At 37.9% G+C, this 19,420-nt stretch overlaps 1 protein-coding gene across 1 annotated transcript; it reads right to left on the reverse strand.

The window, feature by feature from the left end:
• Positions 1–1,280: 1,280 nt before the first annotated feature.
• On the reverse strand, positions 1,281–18,009 carry LOC104084423 (leucyl-cystinyl aminopeptidase-like; the record flags this gene model as incomplete). The annotated part of the gene is made up of 9 exons (XM_009588258.1): positions 1,281–1,437; positions 2,198–2,378; positions 4,139–4,227; positions 6,857–7,017; positions 11,420–11,551; positions 14,403–14,534; positions 16,597–16,710; positions 17,037–17,191; positions 17,889–18,009. Coding segments are annotated over 9 exons (1,242 nt in total), but the record flags the coding sequence as incomplete, so codon positions are not given.
• Between the last annotated feature and the right edge of the window lie 1,411 nt (positions 18,010–19,420).

The raw sequence follows: 19,420 nt of genomic DNA on the forward strand, positions 1-19,420 counted from the left end.
TTCTAAAACTCCAAACTGAGTCTTAGAGAATTTTTCAGAGCCTTCTTCGTTTCAGTATGAATATCAGATACCACATAGCTCTGAAAGATGGGCCAGGTCTGCATCTTAAATTGCACAAGGAAGCTGAAGACTACTCTTCGAGCTACCGTTCAGACTTATATGTAGTCAGCTTACTATCTCAACTAACTACAACTCCTGTATGTTCAACTGCTTTTACCTCCATCAACAGTTAATACACCTTAGTTTAGCACAAACAAACAAACCAACCTTTATCTATAGGCTGAACACCCTTCATGTTTGTAGTTTTGTAGCTTGCCAAAACCACAACTAGGTGCCTGACCAGCGACTACATCTCAGCTGAAACACTTGATCTTAAATATAACCTCATAGACACTGCATTGCAAACCATAGCTTGGGCTGTTTATCACAGCAGATCTGTAAAACCTTTGAATAAATACTAAATAAGGAAAATTATTGTAGTAATTTTTTTGTTTCTTATAAGTTTCCTTAAGCACTCCTAGTTACCCTTACCTAGTGTAAAGAAAAACATCTGCTATTTTACCTAATCATTTAAAAATTTTCCATCTAGACTAAATCCCTTTGCTGATGTTCTACAATGTAAAGCAGCAAGGATCATTTTAAACCTATAGATTAATATAGAGAGGAAGCTTCATAATATGAAGGTAAACAGAGAAATGAAAGACATTTCCTCATCAAGAACTGAGGCTATGATGTTGATTTCATTACTAAGTCTGTAGAACTGTATCGTGTTAATCTATCACACAGATGGAATGGGACAATGACAACCATTCATGTGTTCCTATTTTTACAGAAAACAGGTTTTTTATTCCACTGCCTCTATATAAAGCAATTAGATCTATGATCTCCAGCCACTCCAATAATTTTGGAAATAACTTTTCTGTACTTGAAAAATGTTATGGACTCTGTTTAATTACTTATCTGTATTACATTGACCTTTATAGCCACTATAGCAAATCCCCAGACACCACTGTGTTCCCACTGCATTAGACTCTCCACAAATCATTGCCAGGCATGGGGCGGGAGGACAGGGAGTCAATCCAAAATATTTAGCATTTCAGTAAGAGATCATTACTACTTAACAAAAGCAGGCAAGACTGGCAACTACCTAGAATCCCCATCCAACTTAGTGAGATTAATGAATAAGTTCAACAGTTAACACTTAAAAAAAGAGAATGTAGCTATAAAGAACATTACAGCTAATTATTTCAAATTATAATTTACAGAAAACTAAGACATACCATGACTCGTGCTGCTAGTTCTTGTTCACCGTTTTTCTCTAAAAGGCTGTAGATAAGACTCAGCTGAAACAAAGCTTGAGTGAGTGGTGCAGTGCTGCTTTCTTTGTTAAGGTAATCAATCAGCTCAAAGGCCTTTTCCAGAGACTCTTTTCCTAGACTATAGGACAATGAACACAAACATTAAAATGGCTTCCAGAACAAAAGCACTCCCTGAAACAAGATCAGAAGTGATTCTTTCCCTTACATTAACAGCGGGATGGGTTAACAGAGGGAGTAACATAAGAAACACTTCAGATATAGAGATTTTTATATTATAACATTAATAAGATAGCAACAAAGCAACAATGGCCACTAACATGCCTTCAATTTACAAAAATGAAAATAGGTAAGGAAGTGTGACAATGATGTCTGAAAATATTTATCATAAATGAGGATACTCAGGATACAGGAAGCAGCTGTTAAAAGAGGACATCCAGAATGCTCAGCCTCACCTGCTCTGAAGGCAGCGGTTAAAGACAAGAGAGGGAGCCAGTAAAATTTTGAGAGGCAAATAGCTTACTTCTCTAAAGTGGAGCACTCCTTGACAGAGTACAGGAAAACAGTTGGCTAGGCAGATTATCAGACTATTAGGAAAACAGTGTCTTCCAGAAATGGAAGCTATCATGTGCCTCTTTGTGATGCAAATAAATGGATGCTGCTGTAAAGAACAGGGAGATAACATCTAATACCAATATTGGAGCACCAGTGAAATAACTTTAAAAAAGTATTAGTGAATGGTGAACAGTTTCAACAGGCTAATGAAGACTGAATTAAAACTTCTCTGAAGCAGTCTTCTCTAGAATCTAAGTCTGATCTTCTTTGACTTGGAAAAAACTTTAAACACGTATTAACCTTATTTTCCAATAGAAAAGTCTTACCCTGCAAGGTTGAAGATATTGTTGATCAAATTGGCTCTGTCTTTAGGACTCAAAGCAGTGTGGTTTTTTTTCAACAGGTCAATCAGCGTTTTCCAGTCTTCAGCATAGTGCACTATGTAATAGCCATTCATGTCCACATTGAATTTTATCCATTCCACCTCTTCTGGAAGTTCAATGACAGCTAATGGACAGACAATCAGTTAGCAGCAGAAACAAACATTTAGCAACTGTTCGTTCAAATCCAAGTCTTGGAAGTAGACTGGTTCCAGAATGTCAATAAATCCTTTCCCACCTACTGGTTCCCCCTACTATGAAGAAGGAATAGCCAATACGGGAAGGGTCCAAAATTTCAGGTTGTACTTCTTCCTCCTTCCTCCTACAACTCATTGAATGAACAGTATCACAATCTGTCCCAAGTTGTAGCTATGCAGTTAATTACTTAGTGCAGCAATTTTTCTCCTGTCCAGTCCTCCTTTCAAATAACCCTGCCTCCTCTCTGCCCACTTTCATATATATATGTAAGGAGCAGCTACCCACATCACATAAAGAAATAGAGAAATGGAGACAGCATTAAGTAATGAAAGGCCACACTCTAGTTTCAAAGTCAGCTAGAGAAAGAAGAGAGGCTTTGGGGAAAAGTTCTTCATTTCAGTTGATTCTATAACTACTGCCAAAAACATCACTTTGCAAAGCACCTACAATGCCTTTAAAATTTAGTAAATATTCTACCCCAAATTCTTTTGTACATCTGTCTTACTCTCATATCCTCCACATCCAAGTTTCTACAGTGGGTGAGGAATTAGTATGATGAACACAAGACCACCAACAGGGCCATTTAAGGTGAAACAATGATGAAATCAGACTACTTGCCTGTTAGTTCTAGTAAGATCAAGAACACATTCAATTAAACAGCTTTGTTTTTCCATTCTGATAATTCATAATATTTTTTTCTAAAACTCCATCTCAAATGAAAAAAGCCTGGAATAACTTGAAGGCTTTGTAAAACCAATGTCAGAATGACATAAACCAAAATTATTTACTTTAATTATAGTACTTCTAAAGTAATTTCAGAGGGCTGGCAGTTCGTGAAAATCAGTAGACAGTAAAAATGTCAAGATGGGCTCTAAGAATTTGATTTTAAATTTGTATAGTTTTATTTCAAAAAGTAAAGGTGTGAGATATGTTTATGAATTAAAAATAATTGCCAGTTAAATGCACTAAATAGTAAGTTTAACGGGGGAGAAGAAAATACATCAGCAGATGTAAGACAATGAGTCAGACCAGCTTCAATAAAATGCAAAAAACTATTCATGTCAGTGGACAGAGATAGCCAAAGTGATTTTAGCATGATACCACATAAAAGTATATAGTAACTATTCACTGGGTAAGGAAAAAAACAGGGCTGAATAAAAAAAACCCCATAGACTAGCAATTTACGATTCAAACTAGCCACTGCAGCAAAAGCAGAGAGTTTATGTGAAAAGATCTGAGGGTTTCAAGTTCTACAACAACATTCTCAAAAACTTCATCTGTTCCAAATGCAATATTTTCTTATACCATTAAAGAAAATAAATAATATTTCAGTGGAAAGTGACTTCCTCACAACTCAGTACACACTGACAGAGCAACTCTCCCATTACTCACTCTCTAAAAGACATGCAATTTGAGAGATTTTGTGTGTGCACTGGGATGAAGACAGCATGCTTTTACAAATTCCAAACCTGTGCTTCTGCCCCAGTTCCTGACATTTATTGGACATACAATGCTACAGGGAACCAACTATCTAATGATGACACCACCAGTAGTGCTTGGCTTCTAATGTCTGTAATTATTTTGTACTATGTATGCCTTCATCTTCACATCTTACGCAAGTGTGTGCTCAGAAAGATTAGTAATCTGTAACACTTAAGTAACTTGCTACCAAAGTTTTGAGTCACATACCTGACTTTTGGTCCAGTAAATATGCATTAGTACAATGGGTAAAGTTGCAGCTACTAGTTATGTAGGTGAGAGGAATATGCCACAGATAACTGCAAAGGAAAGCAAATGTTTACTGACATATTATACACATATTATTTGTCTTGAAGAATTTGTTTTGGTTTTTTTAAATTTAAGCATTTTAATATATTAGTAGTATCACAACCACCACATGCTGTATAAAATAATAAAGTATAATTCTCACTCATATAATCCGAATATGATAGAAGAATACATGTACAGCATGTACAGCAATTATTTTTTTGTTCCTACCATGTTGAGAAGTGGGAAAATTTCATAGAATCATAGAATGGTTTCGGTTAGAAGGGACCTTTAAAGATCATCTGCTCACTGCAGAGCAGGGACATCTTCAATCAGATCAAGTTGCTCAGAGCCCTGTCTAACCTGATCTTGAATGTTTCCAGGAATGGGGCATCCCCAACCTCTATGGGCAACCTGTTCCAGTGTTTCACCACCCTCATCATAAAAAATTTTTTCCTTATACCTAGTCTGAATCTACTCTCCTTTAGTTTAAAATCATTACCCTTGTCCTATCGCTACAGGTCATACTAAAAAGTCTGTCCCTATCTTTCATTTAAGTACTGAAAGTCCGCAATAAGATCTCCCCGGAGCCTTCTCTTCTCCAGCCTGAAAAAACCCAACTCTCTCAGCCTGTCCTCATCAGAGAGGTGTTCCAGCCCTCTGACCATTTTTGTGGCCCTCCTCTAGACCCGCTCCAACAGGTCCCCGTCATTCTTGTACTGAGGACTCCAGAGCTGAACACAGTACCCCAGGTAGGGTCTCACCACAGTGGAGTAGAGGGGCAGAATCACCTCCCTTGACCTGCTGGCCATGCTTCTTTTGATGCAGCCCAGGATACGGTTGGCTTTCTGGGCTGCAAGCGCACATTGCTGGCTCCTGTCCAGCTTTTCATCCACCAATCCTTCTCCACAGGGCTACTCTCAATCCCTTCATCCCCCAGCCTGTATTGATAGCAGGAGTTGCCCCGACCTAGGTGCAGGACCTTGCATTTAGCCTTGTTGAACCTCATGAGGTTCACATGGGCCCACTTCTCGAGCTTGTCCAGGCCCCTCTGAATGGCATCCCATCCCCCAGGCATGTCAACCGCACCACTCAGCTTGGTGCCATCTGCAAATTTGCTGAGCATGCACTCGATCCCACTGTCTATGTCATTGATGAAGATATTAAACAGTACTTGTCCCAGTACGGACCCCTGAAGGAGTATATTTCCTAGTACTTCTTCCTCAGCTCTAGCATGCTAAGTAGCTTGTCCAAAGTCATATGGACAGGAAATCTCTGGCTGTATCAGAAATTGAGCCAGTATTATTTTCACCTCAGTCCAATGTTCTGTCTTCCTGAACTTTTACAAGTTTGGGGTTTTTTTTAAAAACAATTTATGTTGATTCAAGTACAAGACTCAAATTCCAAATCGTGGTAATAGAAGCCATAACTGATTGCATACCACAAAGACTGTCTCAAGTGAACTGCAAGCTGGAAGAATAAATGCTAAGGTGGCTCATAATGATGATAAGGACTTGTCTATTTAGAGAAAACACAACTTTGAGTGAGATAAAACACGTTGCACATATGCATTCCAATTTTGACAGGGACCCCTTCTGTGTACGGCTCACACAGAGTGCTCTTCTTCAAAAGCTTTTCATGCACTCCCCAAATTGACATTGACTAGAAACAGAAGACTAATTAAGCCTAACAATCCTTTCCTTCTTCCCTTACCTTTCAACCACACATCACTCTCCTTCCTTGACATCACAAAAATAAAACAAAGCCCTGTAACTTCCAACATTCCAAGAGCCAAATCCCTTTCACAGGCCTGATTCTGCAAGATGATGCAAAGGACTCAGTTCCTGGTAAGACTTCAAACAACTGAATAAAACCATCAAAATCTCAAAAGGATTCAAACCTACATATTTTGGTTTGTTACAAAATACAGTAAGGTTTGTAATATAAGACATATTTGCAGTAAATGCATTTTTACAATTAGCAACTGCCACATCTTTGCTTCTTCAGCATTTGCATATGTACTTCCTTTTCGGTTTTGGTGCAATGTATATTGCCTCTCTTATATATTCAGCCATTTGCTGTCAAGCATTAGTGGATCTTAACATTTTTAAGCCTAGAAAGCTTTGATTCTACCTTCTACTTTTCTCTAACAAAGACCAAGATGTACACTGAATTTTGGCAGGAAGGAGCAGAGGCTCTAAAGTAAGACATAGGCATCTGTAACTTCTGCAAACTGCAACCTGCCTTTCTACAGCTTCTCATTAACCACACAAAACTTTCTGAAATTAAAAGAGAACTTTACCTGTGAGATCTGCCTTTTAGTATTAAAAAAACTGAAGAATTCATTCTACTATTTACCACAACTCATCATCCCAAGCTTAAAAGCTTCAGGAAAGGATGTAAGAAAGAAACTCAGCTTACAAGGGATGCCATAGATTTTTACCAATTGCTTGGGTGGAAATAAACATGGATCTTCAGGCAGACACTAGATGTGTGAATTTCTGTGCCAAGTTCTCTATTACCACCTGCCTTCAAAGAAAATACTAGAACCCCTGAATACAAGTGAGAAAGATGTATAAGATACAAGAAGATATCTGCAGGCAGATTTTAATGGATGAAAAGTATTAAGAAGGTAGTAACCTTGCATCTGATGTCCAATTTTCTGGTTCCACACGATACAAAAATTTCTCTTGTTGTACAGAAATAATCTTTCCCTTTCGGACAACAGTGACTAAAGGAAATCCTTTATGCAGAATCCAAGTTTTCATCAACTTTTTTACATCTAGTGTTCCATTGGTAATCTGTAAAAAACAATCATAACATAACAAGAAAATGGCAAATGGAGAACATTTTTAAAACCTTCCTCCTTAACTTACAAAGTAAGTAGTAGCATGATTCTGCAACTGTAAACAATCACTTTGACACTGAGCTTGTAAATTTCATAAGCAACAATTTAGGAGAGCAAGTGGGTTTTATTTTCTTAAGTTGAGAGAATCCTAGCCAAGCAGTGGAAAGACAAATTGGAAACATGAAGTATATTGAACTGGTATGTCATGAAAATGGAGAAGAGAATGTTACAGAAAAGAAAGTTGTAGTAAGCCTCCCAAGCTTTCCCCTATCCTTTCTCTCTCCTTATTGGTATTCTGATATTATGTGGGTGTTTCAGGTTAAAGATCTTCTTTTAATTCTGAAATGAATATTAGAAATTGAATTAAAGTGATGGTGTTTGTACAACCAAAACAACATATCCTTTATATTAGCATATAAGCACTCTCTTTTTTTGTTTTTTTATTCCCCCCTCCCACTTACCAGTGGGCAGCATAGCTTAACCTCCAACCTCTTCTAATCTCTCAGGAACTGTTTCTACTACAACATCCCCACTGAGGGACAAGTACTTTATAATATCTATGTATCACTGCCTCTTTATTAGCAGAGATGATCATCCAACCTGAAAAAGACAATATGCCCCCTAACTCACAAAAATAAGCAATTCTCTATCAAAAGTTTAAAATCTATAGAATTTGAAGTTTATATGGTTTTTTACTTTTTACATACTCCCCAAACTCATTCTTGGCTATATCCTCTTCCTCCATCTTGTTATCACAAGCTATCATTGTTACTACCATGTTACAATATGCTATCCTTTCATGCATTGTCCACGATGTGCTGAATGCATGCTCTCACTTTCTTTTGCCACTATCTTTTCCTTTCCTTCCTGTTACACTTTGAAACCACCAAGAAATCTAGAAGATCAATGCCAGCCAGCCAAAAATAAATCAAACCAAAAAACCCCAAACCCAAGATGAGAGGAATGTTAAGAGATCAGGAAACTAATTAAGTCTAATATTTGCACCTTGCCTGTTTAGCATCTCAGTCTTTCTGTGGTAACATTGTGAGCCACCTAAAGACTGGCAGAAAGATTTGTGTCTAATCTGTACAGACACATGAGTAAATCTGAAATCTGCTCCACTGGAAATAATGCTATTCCAAAAGAGAACCCTCCCCAATCACCTGAAATTAAACCAATTCACTAGAAATTATAGGTTCACAGTTTCATCGCAGCAAAAATTTTATTGACATTAATTGATTTTATTAACATATCTTCTTTGAACAGCAGCTCCTAACTCCAGTGAAAGCAACGCATGAAAATGACTTCATCCTTCCTCCCTCCGGGCAAGGTATAAAAAAAGTTTGCTTCCTGTGCTACAGATTTTTCATTTAATTCACATGCAGTTCTCTCATCTCACTCCAACTATGATTGTTGATTTCCACAGAGAAGGTTAAGACTTAAGAAATGATTGTGCGTTTTGCTGTGTGGCCAGTAAAATTTTATGATCAAAGAAAAGGCCACTTTTACAGTTATAATTTTCAAACACATTCAGTCTAGGCATAATCAATGGGAGCAAAAGGAAAAAGAGCCAATTTGCTGAATATCACAGATTTGTTTTTACTATTACCATAAATACTGTAAACAACTGAAAAGGATACCAAAGATCTCAATACATGATAATACTAACGATTTAATTGTCACAAGGGAGACTCAGTGAAATAGTTCACATCTAAAACAGAGAAAAATCAAGAAGTCCAGACAGAGATATGGCCTCTTGTGTTATGAAGATAAAACTTTGAAAGAAACTTTTAGCAGATCTGGGCACTAGCTAGAGTCCAAGAGCACTAATAATGGTATCAGTCAACTCAAAGACCAGATAGGTACACAATGTGTGAGCTACTCAGATTAATCTAGTTCGTACAGTTTTAATTATTCAGACACCTATTGGGGGAAAATATTACTGAGCAAAGACTTTCCATCAAGTTCATAGAATGGATGAACTTTTGATACCAAGGGCAGAGAAAGTAGACATACAGCTTGCCTAGATTTGACTGTTAACCAACAGAGTCTGGCTGAGAATCTGAAGGTGAAAGACCATCAGGAAGCAAGAGAAACTAAGAATTCAAGATACAAAAAGAAAAATATTAAGACAGAAAGAATACCAAAACAAAGGAATATGACACAGGGACAGTACATTTGAGTAAATTCAGAGAGGCAATAGGTGAAAATCAGTGGAAAGAAAGTAGTGCAGAAAATTTGGTACCTTCTCAGGGAAGCAAAATAATAAAAGCCCAAATGTAAACTAACTCATTGCAATACCAGACCAGTCCAGCTAAAACAGGAGTCTTTGGAAAAAGGGAATATGAATGTGTACGGAAGAGCAGGCTACGTGAAAACACAAAATTAACAGCATTAACACTGCATGCAAAAAAACCACAAAAAAACCCAAAGACTCAGGCACAAACTAAGGTGCAGCCAGAAATGGACACAGAGGAAAAGGCAAACATTGTAAGCAGCACCAGAAAACATATAAAGAACCGGTTGATGGGTTCCTCCAAACGGAAGGGCAACTTTTAGCAGACAATGCTGTTAAATACCTGGTGTCAGCAGGATTTTGGTAACTATTAAATTAGCACCAAATACAAAGGATTGTTTCTCATTAAAATGGGAAATACACACTGAGTTCTGATGTAATATGTTACTAAGTTGGTTGGATGTGATTCACTTAACAACACTAATGCAGGTGGGTGAAGTAATCCCAGAGTTGCTAACAATTACTTTTGACTCTTAAAAAGATGATGACTGATGTTCCAAAAGACTGGAGAAAGAGGCCTTCTGAGTTTGCAGAAAAGCTGAACTTGCCCCATGGACAAACAGTACGGTTATAATTAAAAAAAAGTTCTTTTCTGAGCCAGGGAGACAGACTAAGCAAGTAATGTGCACTTTTGAGAACGACTCTTTTCCCATACTCTAGTAACACTTAAACCCTGCATCTAGTAACACTTAAGCCCTTAATAAACACGTTAATTAAACGGCATGTGTGGTCTCCCTAGCCACTCTATGTGGATAGTACCATCTCCCTGTGGTGTTCTCTACATGTGCATGAAGATGGTTGGTCATGAGGCTCCATTTTGCACAGGTTGAGGAGAGGAAAGTCTATTTTGCATTATAAAAATCACTATACAAACCAGAAAAGTTCTCTGTCATTAGAGGCTGATATCAGTAATAATCCATTATTAGCTGGCAAACTCGTGACTCTGTATGACTAAACACACAAATTTACAGCCACCTGTGACAGCTGACAATAACTAACAGCAGCTCCAATTCTGCAGAAGTTCAAATATCGTAAGGTAGATGCCAAGAACCAAAACTAAACATTAAGTTAGTATCCTGCCTAGCACTCAGCTTCTCTGAGGGAACGTCATGTATTTCAGGGACATACTGTGCAGTACATACATTCACAGGGAAATCTGTTCCCTTCCCTTACAGAACTACCTTGACACTCCCTGGGGGTACTCAGCAGCTCTTTCTTGTGATCACTCTCTCTCTTGCACTCTCACCCTGTCTTGCACACACTGTCTCCTGCTCGCACGCTCTCCCCCTTGCACTCTCCCTCCCACTCCCTCCCCACCATGTGCCCTCTCATTTGCACTCTCACACCCCCACGCCTTCCTTGCTCTCTCTCCCTCCCCCTCTCCAACCTGCGATCTTTCCCCCCTCTTTCACATGCGCCCTCTCCCCCCTGCCCTCCTCAGCTCCCACAGGCTTGCCAACTCTCACCCTTGCTCTCTCCTGCCCATGCCCTTGCTTTCTTGTGCCCTTACTCTCTCCCCCCCTACACACTTAAATCAGATATAGCCTTATGCCTCCCTTACCATTTGAGGGATGCTGAACTAAATTGTCCCCTACATTCTGTTTTCCTACAATGCCAGCACCACTTGTTGAAACAGAAGCTGTCACTGAATCAAAGTTACACTAGTAGAGAGTAAAGACCTCTACAGTAGTTGGATTCAGCTATCCCGTGAAAGTAGTTTTGTCCTGCATTTAAGATGACCATTTTTATTCTGGTCTTAACACATTAACAATGCAACTCTGGAGAGGCTATGTACATACTGACGTGTCCACACATGTGGATATCCATGGTAGTGCATACCCACTTCTGGCGCTTTTTTGGGATGATACTCAATGGAGTCCTAGAAGCTACAGGAATTCCAAATCTATATGACAGAACTTTGGACTATGATAAGCAAGAACTTCAGAGTATTTACCTGCAGTGTATAATCTTATTTCTTTCGTAAACAAGGAAATATATAAAAATTTACAACACACTTAAAGAAGTGAAAAAGCAAGAACAACGTATCAAAGATGGATACCTCATTCATGCTGTCCCACAAGTCATCACTCTGGGCAGATCCATAGTTGTGATTATGCAAGTATACCTCAATGCCAGCTTGGAAAACATCCTTAGTGAGATAATGCTTCAGCATCAAAAGAAGTGAAGCCCCCTTTAGGGAGAAAAAAAAAGAAAAAGAATTGGTAAATTAAAGTTATAGAACTCGTTGAAGCATATGCATATTATAGCTCTTTCACAGTACAAGAATAACTCAAAAGCTGGCAGATTTTATCCCAAATGATATCATTTGAATAATTACCTTAACACTCAGTTGCCTTGGAAAAATATATTTTAAATATTTCATAAACTCCAAATACAGTTACAAAAAATGTTAATGCAGCTTGAAATTATTTCCCAGTTGCTTTGGGAAAAAATACTTTTCAATATTTCAAAGGCTCAAAATACAGTTACAAAACAGGCTAATAGAGCTTGACATTTTTTCCAATTAACATAATCTCAAAAATATTGCCTTCTTACTGGTAAGTCTCTGCTGGCTGCCGTATTTCATTAGCAATACTCTTCTGTATGGTACAGAACTGCACGCTGTGAAACAGCATTTAACAGTCATATGATTTGCAGTTATATCAAAAAACTAAAATTACAGGAAAAATATGAGACACACTTAGTAAGCTGGAATTGACTGTAGAAGGACAAGTGCATTTTGACAGTGTTTAAATACAGCCATGTTTTGTTAAAAAAAGCAGTAACTGATTAGTTCTAGTATCAAAGAGGCCATGAATGTGTAGACAGAAAGGTGTTATTTTTTTGCTTTTTTTAAACATAGCTGAAAGCCATTTTCTTTCCATAGAACTGCTTCTGTGTCCCAGCTACTAATAAATAAATTGCCTGAGGACTTGCAGACTGTACAACTGAATGCAGATGAGCAGCCATAGATCATGAAAAGTTTAAAGGTGCACTTTATATTTTTGATACTATCTTGGAGAAAGGATCAAGAAAAAATTAAAAGGAAAATTTTAATGAGAGCATGTATGGCTCTTACACAGTCCAAATTCAAGTTTTGGAATTTAAGTAACATCTTGCCTGAAACTGAAGGCTGCCTGGTTAATGTAGTTATTCATGAAACTGCAGGAATACCCCTTACTATAGTTTTTAATTATACCGTCATAATTTCCTCTCCTGTATGCATCCATATTTAACCTATAGCTCTACTACTTTGTTTTTCGTACTGGCATATCTTCCCAAACACTCCGTTGTTGCAGGTGGATTGTTGTCCCATCCTTGAGAGTTAGGTTTACTGATAGTCTGCAAAACAACCAGGCTAAAAAGAATTTTGTACAATAATTCCTATTTCAGACAGTAAAATGTAGAGGCTACCTACTGATCTGTGTCAGTTGGTAGCATAGTAAAACAACAAAGTTGTACAATTCAATAACAGACCCCCCTTAGCTGATTAGGGACCATGTTACAAGTGTCTTCCCACTCAAATTGCCAAAAGCGTTAGTTAAGATATAGGGCCAAGAGTTGTAGAATACAAAGACTGCTGCATGAATGAAGAGCTATGCAATGAAAGCCTCTGAAACATAGAAAGCAGTCATGAAAAACCTGTTTCTGACAACGCAAAGGCAAAACTTCTTTTGGTTAGCTCCTGAACTCAAAGGTATAGGTTGCTACATTTCTATTCAGAAAGTGCACATACTTATTAGTAGCAATGCAGTAATTCTCCAAATATAACGCTTTACTAAGTGACTGAAACTCCAGCCCAATCACTTATGAAATATTTCCATTAAAATTACATAGAGTTTTGATCAGGTAAAAAGTGACAGAACTGTTATCTCTGACGCTAGTTGGCTACAGACATGATTGTGCATGATGTGTAACTTCCAGAAGCTCACCAGAAAGGGAATTACTTGAGACAGCAACTCTGAAGCATGAAACAGCCATGCCTTTTAATATACAGTTTAGGGAGAGAAACCAAATCCATTTCACAGCCAAGGGAAGCTGAAAATCACACACCTCTGTTCTTGTAGTTCAGAAAACAGAGACCAAAATAAACGGAAGCACATTACTATCGTAGGTCCATTTGGCATCTCAGACTACTCAAGGATGCAGACAACATGTGTTGACCAGTTGAGACTTGCAAAAAGAAATCAGAGAAGACAAACTGAGACAGCTGTGGGAACTGCATTCCCTGAGCAGAGGAAGATGTAGTATTTGACTATTTTCTAGTAAGCACTAGCTGTCCCCATGGTTTCTTACAGAAGTACATGCATACACAGATAGTGGGGAGAAAAAAATGACAGCTAATCCAGAAGATATAAAAGGCTTTCCTCCAATACTACCAAAATCATGGGACACAGTGTCTAAAACCTGAGACAATGTGAGTAAAAATTTTGTAAATGCAGATATTTGCTCTCTCATGCATTTTCCAGTGAGGCATGGTGAAGCTTTAAAGACATAAACCTCACACACAACCCCCACTAGACATTAGAAATAATCAAGTTGCAGACAACCAGGATATGCAGTGAAATTATTTTAGATTCCAGACGCAAGCCTCCAGTTCAGGAAGTCTCTAAAATACTGTTTTTTAAAAGCAGAGAGAGTATAAAAAGCAGTGACTGCTTCAGTAAGTGCCTTGTTGTTACTCTTTTCTTAAGCACTTGTTACAGTCTGTTATCAGAAAAAGAAAATCTGTCTAACTGGATATTTTGTTTCGCCTCCTGGGTCCCGTCTTACATCTTCATGAGTATTTTACTTTGTGCTGAAGCACACACCAAGCAGAAGAATGTTAAGTAAGGACACAGATACACATACATAATTTTTTCCTAATTAAAAGCTATGTAGACGCTGAGAAACACTACTGAGAGATCCTGCATTGTTTGTGCTAGGTGTAAATTACCCCCAAACAATTGTCAGTACATGCCTACTTACTCATGATTCCACATTCATGTTTTCAATAGGTAATACATCACTTTTCAAATTTTTCCAAATATTTTTGAAGTTACCTTGATATAAGAAAGTGCATCAAACATTTCTTCAATTTGCTCTGAAGACTGAACAGCAGAAGAGACTGGATGTGAAGAATTCAAGGAATCCTTCATCATAGCCTTGAAAATTAAATTAAGAAAATCTTCATCCTAGAAGAGAAACATTTGTAAGTGTCTGAGAAGCTTGAACATACATGGTAAGCAGAACAGTAAAAGCTGTCTCCTTGTTCTTCATGTCACTTAGTAACATGCCATTGCTTGCCATCCTGGCAATGAAGCCAGCAAAAGAATTGTCAGGGTAGCATTTGTAAAATCTACTCTAAGCAGTGGAATCTCATTCTTGAGTTTACATCGTTATCCAGGCCCTTAAGCTCCTGTCTCAGGTAAATGCATCATTGGCACTAGAGAAAATAAATGTACCTACTAAGTAAGTATGTGCCCAATTTCAGATTTGGCTCACCAATGTTTTCAGTTCATTTACAGTAAGCAGGGAATACAAAAGCATGATTTCTTTAGTATGCTTTAATATTAAAGCATGAAATCTAGGGAAATTATTCACTACAGTGACGTTTGTGTGAATGTAAACACCACCTTATCTAGTGATCCTAGTACCAAAGCCTCTTCCTTTTTTTCCACTAGAATAAAGATATTTGAATTTAATACATTGTTACCAGAACGAGACAACCTCAAACACTGAAAAGAAGCTGATTGTAGTGGTATTTGCCCATTTCATTTCATCAACACTTGAGCAAACAATTCTCTATACAGTTTCCTCTATACAGTAGAGTGTTACAAAAAAAAAAAAAGTAAGACTTGTGAATTATACAATAAAGATACCCTTTAAAGTTTAAAATTTTAAAGCTATTCTTCTTGAATGCAGAAGTTTGGAGTGATTTTTTTTTATTTTTACCGAAACACATTTTGGCACCACCAAGCAGTGAAATGAGATGTTGGCGAAGGCACCTTGTCAGGCACCTTTCAGAATGAAGAATACAAGTATTAGATGTGTCCTTGTTAAAATATTAGACTAATTTTGTGTCCTCCCCTCACCACATATGCACCCAACAAACAGAATGGCTATAAAAACATACTTTCAGTGGCCATCAAACTCAACAACCAAGCTAAGACAAATGAAAATCTTTTTAAACACCCAGCTCCAAGAAAGAATTCTACTGAACCAAGTTAGCAACCCAAGTTTCTTAATGCAGTAACAAGGATGAATTAAGAACTCAAAACTCACACTCAGTCAGAATGCTGAGAAGAACACAATCCAGCAAGCAGGAAACAGTCAGTAGGTGTCAGGTTTTTAATCCTGTGACTATACGCAAATCACATAAATACTCCTGGAAGCTGGCTCCAAAGCCCAGGTATCTCCTCTCCTAGGATGCAAAATTATTCTCTCCACTGCCCCCTCCATTTAGTTCCACTAATCTTCATTTCTCTGCCTGCATTCAGTGACAGGGATGCTTTACAGCAGTAGCTGGTATCCCTTCCTTGGAGAAGAAAGATCAAGTTTGAATCCTTCATGTTTTCCAGAGTCTGAGAAGCTAGGTCACTTAGTACCTGCGTGAGTTTTTAAACTCCTTCAGCCATATGTGTAAACAGAAGTACTTGTGACAGCAGTGTTTTGTACTATTAGTGTAACTCAATGCTATCAGAATCCACTGGGTGGGACCATATGATACTTTTATACCAGGTCACCTGATTTGTGAATCCCAAACAGATTCAAACATAAGCAAGTACCACAATGATGGAAAGACAGGAGTTACTCCAGGCATATTTAGTAACCTAAAGCTCTGGTGCTTCCTAGGTCTATTGGGAAAAGTAGAGACAGACAACCTTGGTCAACGACACATCTGGACTTTCTGTATAAAGATTTTAAGTTATAATTTGATATATAGACACCTACACCTTTTCACACCTGCTATTTTGCACAGAATGCTTTAACCTACACAAAACACAAAGACTGCATATAGACTACTACCAAAATAAAAAAAAAAAAAACCCCACAAAAACAACATACCCTCCCCAAAGCTCCCCTGCAACCACTTCCAATATAATAAAAGTGCCAAAGCAGAGGAGATATAGTATAATCTCAACGGTGCCCAAAGTGAATTTCAGTATAAGTTTATAAGTATCAGTCCTTTATGGTCAGCATTAAAAAACAGATCTTAGCGAAGGTACAGTAAGTGTAGTTACAAAAAATACTTACTGAATGTAATTCTGGAAAAATCTCCTCCATGGCAAAGTACTCCATGAAAGTGGCAAATCCCTCATTCAGCCAGAGATCGTTCCACCATTCCATAGTTACTAGATTGCCAAACCACTATAAAAGACCAAAAACATCATTCTTTTTCAGAAATAAAATCAAATGAGTACAATAACGTTCCATCCATCCTCAGCTTTATCTTGTGGCAAAATCAAGCTCAGTCAAAACCACGGTAATGCTTTTGCATGAACAACTGCCTAAGTACATCATGACAGAGTTGCACTCTGCCTGTTGTACTGGAGAAAATACACCTGCAGGTATTCTGAACAGACACAATAAACAACCCAGTGAGGGCAGGGGTGAATTCAAGGACAGAATTGCATTAAGAAAAAAAAAAAAAAAGAACGCACCATATTTAAACAATGACCTCCCCAATCTAGTACCTGATGGGCAAGCTCATGTGCTATCACTGCAGTTATTAACTTTTTATCCCTTGCTGAAGAAGTATTACTGTCAAACAAGAGTGTTGTTTCTCGGAAGGTGATCAAGCCCCAGTTTTCCATTGCGCCGGACTGAAAATCAGGAATTGCTACCAGATCTGGAAAAGATTTGAAAGAAGCTTTTGAAAACTGCTAGTTAAAGCAATTCTGTATTGCAAGTCTACCTATTCTATTACATAATCCCTAAAAACCTCATTATTTAAATCCTGTGGTGTGGACATGTGCTTACATCTGAAGCACAGAAACCCCATAGATTTATAGCCGTGTTTCTCTAGCAGTACTCTTACACAAACTACTTAAAGCACTACACAGACACTGCCTATAGATCTTGCATCCACACAACTAACGAGGAAATGGGGCTGCCCCTACTGAAAGCAATGTCTTAGAAGACTGCATTTCATTATCTTTCTAGTCAAACTAATACATGCAGAGAAGTCAGGCTACAGATTTTGCACTGATGAACATTGTTCACAGACTGAGAATTCTGTATCTCCCTACCAAGGCACATCACATTAAATTTACACCTAATAACTTCTTTGATGTTATGTCCAAGTACAAGCAATCTGGTGTCAAAAGCTCACAAAAATTTTCCAGCTTAGGAATCACTTAATACTTGTACTCAATCAAATACTTAATGAATTTTTTTAACAATTTTGAGGAAACCTTATTTCACAGATGTTTTATGCTATCTTTTTTTTTTTTTTAAGCACATGTTTTCAGAATGAAAGTTCCCCTGCATTTCTCAGAATTGATTAAGGTTTCTTCTTCTATTTAAAAAAGTTAAAAAGAACTTACCTAATTTTTCAAGAGGGTAGTTTATTAAAAAGTATTTTTGATAAAATTCCAGAAGTTTCACTGCTGTGTTTAGGGCATACCCAACTTGGTTTAGATGCTGCGGTATGGCATAGACAGATACCTAGTCCAAACAGAGAAAAGATTTTGAAACATATAGCTGCAAAAGCTTTAGAAGTAAAAGAGGAGCTGGCAGAAGTTCCTGAAACAGATAGGATGTGGTTTTGGGAGTACACACATAAATTACAAACACAAGTTATGAAGCTGTCAATAAAGAGCTAATTTTTTTACTAGAGCTTAGTTACTAGTCAAAATACAGACAGACTATCCAGTTGACCAATATGCATGTAGGAACAATTCAAGGCTGATACCTTTCAGGAAGGCTTTCAAGAAGGGTCTATATGAACAGAAATTGAACCATTTCCTTTTTTACTCCCTTGTGAGTTATTAAGTGACCCTCCCTGCATACCTCAATTAATCTATAAGTTTAGGCTATCAGTATGATAACACTAGTATAATCTGCAAGAAATTCCCTCAAGAAATAATAATTGGCACAAAATTCACCCATTCCCTATCTAAGGTAGGGCCATATTAGACATAATGTAAGAAGCACTCATGAAAATTGAGAGGTCACAGTCTCCTATTCATATTGAAGTGGCTATATCAAGAAAATAACTTTGATTAAGTTACAGCTTGATCCGGGTTTAGGACGCCTTTTCACACACAAACACAAAATATGTCGAGACTAATTTTACTGTCTATTAAAAAAACCCCAACAAACTCTCTTACTATGCTACAAATCAGTAAACAAATGACATTTCAAATAGATGGATAGAGTGACCTTTTAATTTTTAAGTTTGAACCAGGCACATGTCAGTAAGGATCTAATCTAGTGTTCCTAGAAGTATAAAAGTATTATTAGCTGCAAATTTTAAGCTCAAACACAAAACAAAAAAGCCCCCCCTGGATCTTCTGGAGTTGAGAAAATTCTCATTGCATGATGAACACAAAGAAATTTTACTTCAACTCTAAGCTATCTTATAAGATCCATGACAATAAACTTATTCTGTGTGAACTGGTTATCTCAAATTCTTTGAATCTCCCAGCCACAAATTGCTGGAAGCATTTTGAGAATGCATTTCGTGGAAAACGTCATTATATGCTTCCTTCTTACAGTCTCCCTTGGCCTACTAGACACTGTTGGCAATAGAACAACACACTAGCTAGACTCCAGCCTTACTTGGTGTCCTGGTTCCAGCTGGGACAGAGGTAACTTTCTTCCCAGTAGCTTGGGGGGTGTGCTGTGTTTTGGGTTTGGTGTGAGAGGAGTATTGATGGCCCATTGATGCTTTGGTTGTTGCTGGGTGGTGCTTGCACTGGGGACTTTTTTTTTTTGGCTTCCCATGCCCTGCCAAGTGCAGGGGAAGCTGGGCGGGGGGAGCACAGCCAGGATGGTTGACCCAGGTGGCCAATGGGGTATTCTATACCATGTGACGTCATGCTCAGTATAAAAATCGGGGGAATGGGGGGGTGGG

The sequence above is a fragment of the Fulmarus glacialis genome, unplaced genomic scaffold (assembly GCF_000690835.1).
Source record: "Fulmarus glacialis isolate BGI_N327 unplaced genomic scaffold, ASM69083v1 scaffold10152, whole genome shotgun sequence".
Taxonomy (NCBI): Eukaryota; Metazoa; Chordata; class Aves; order Procellariiformes; family Procellariidae; genus Fulmarus; species Fulmarus glacialis.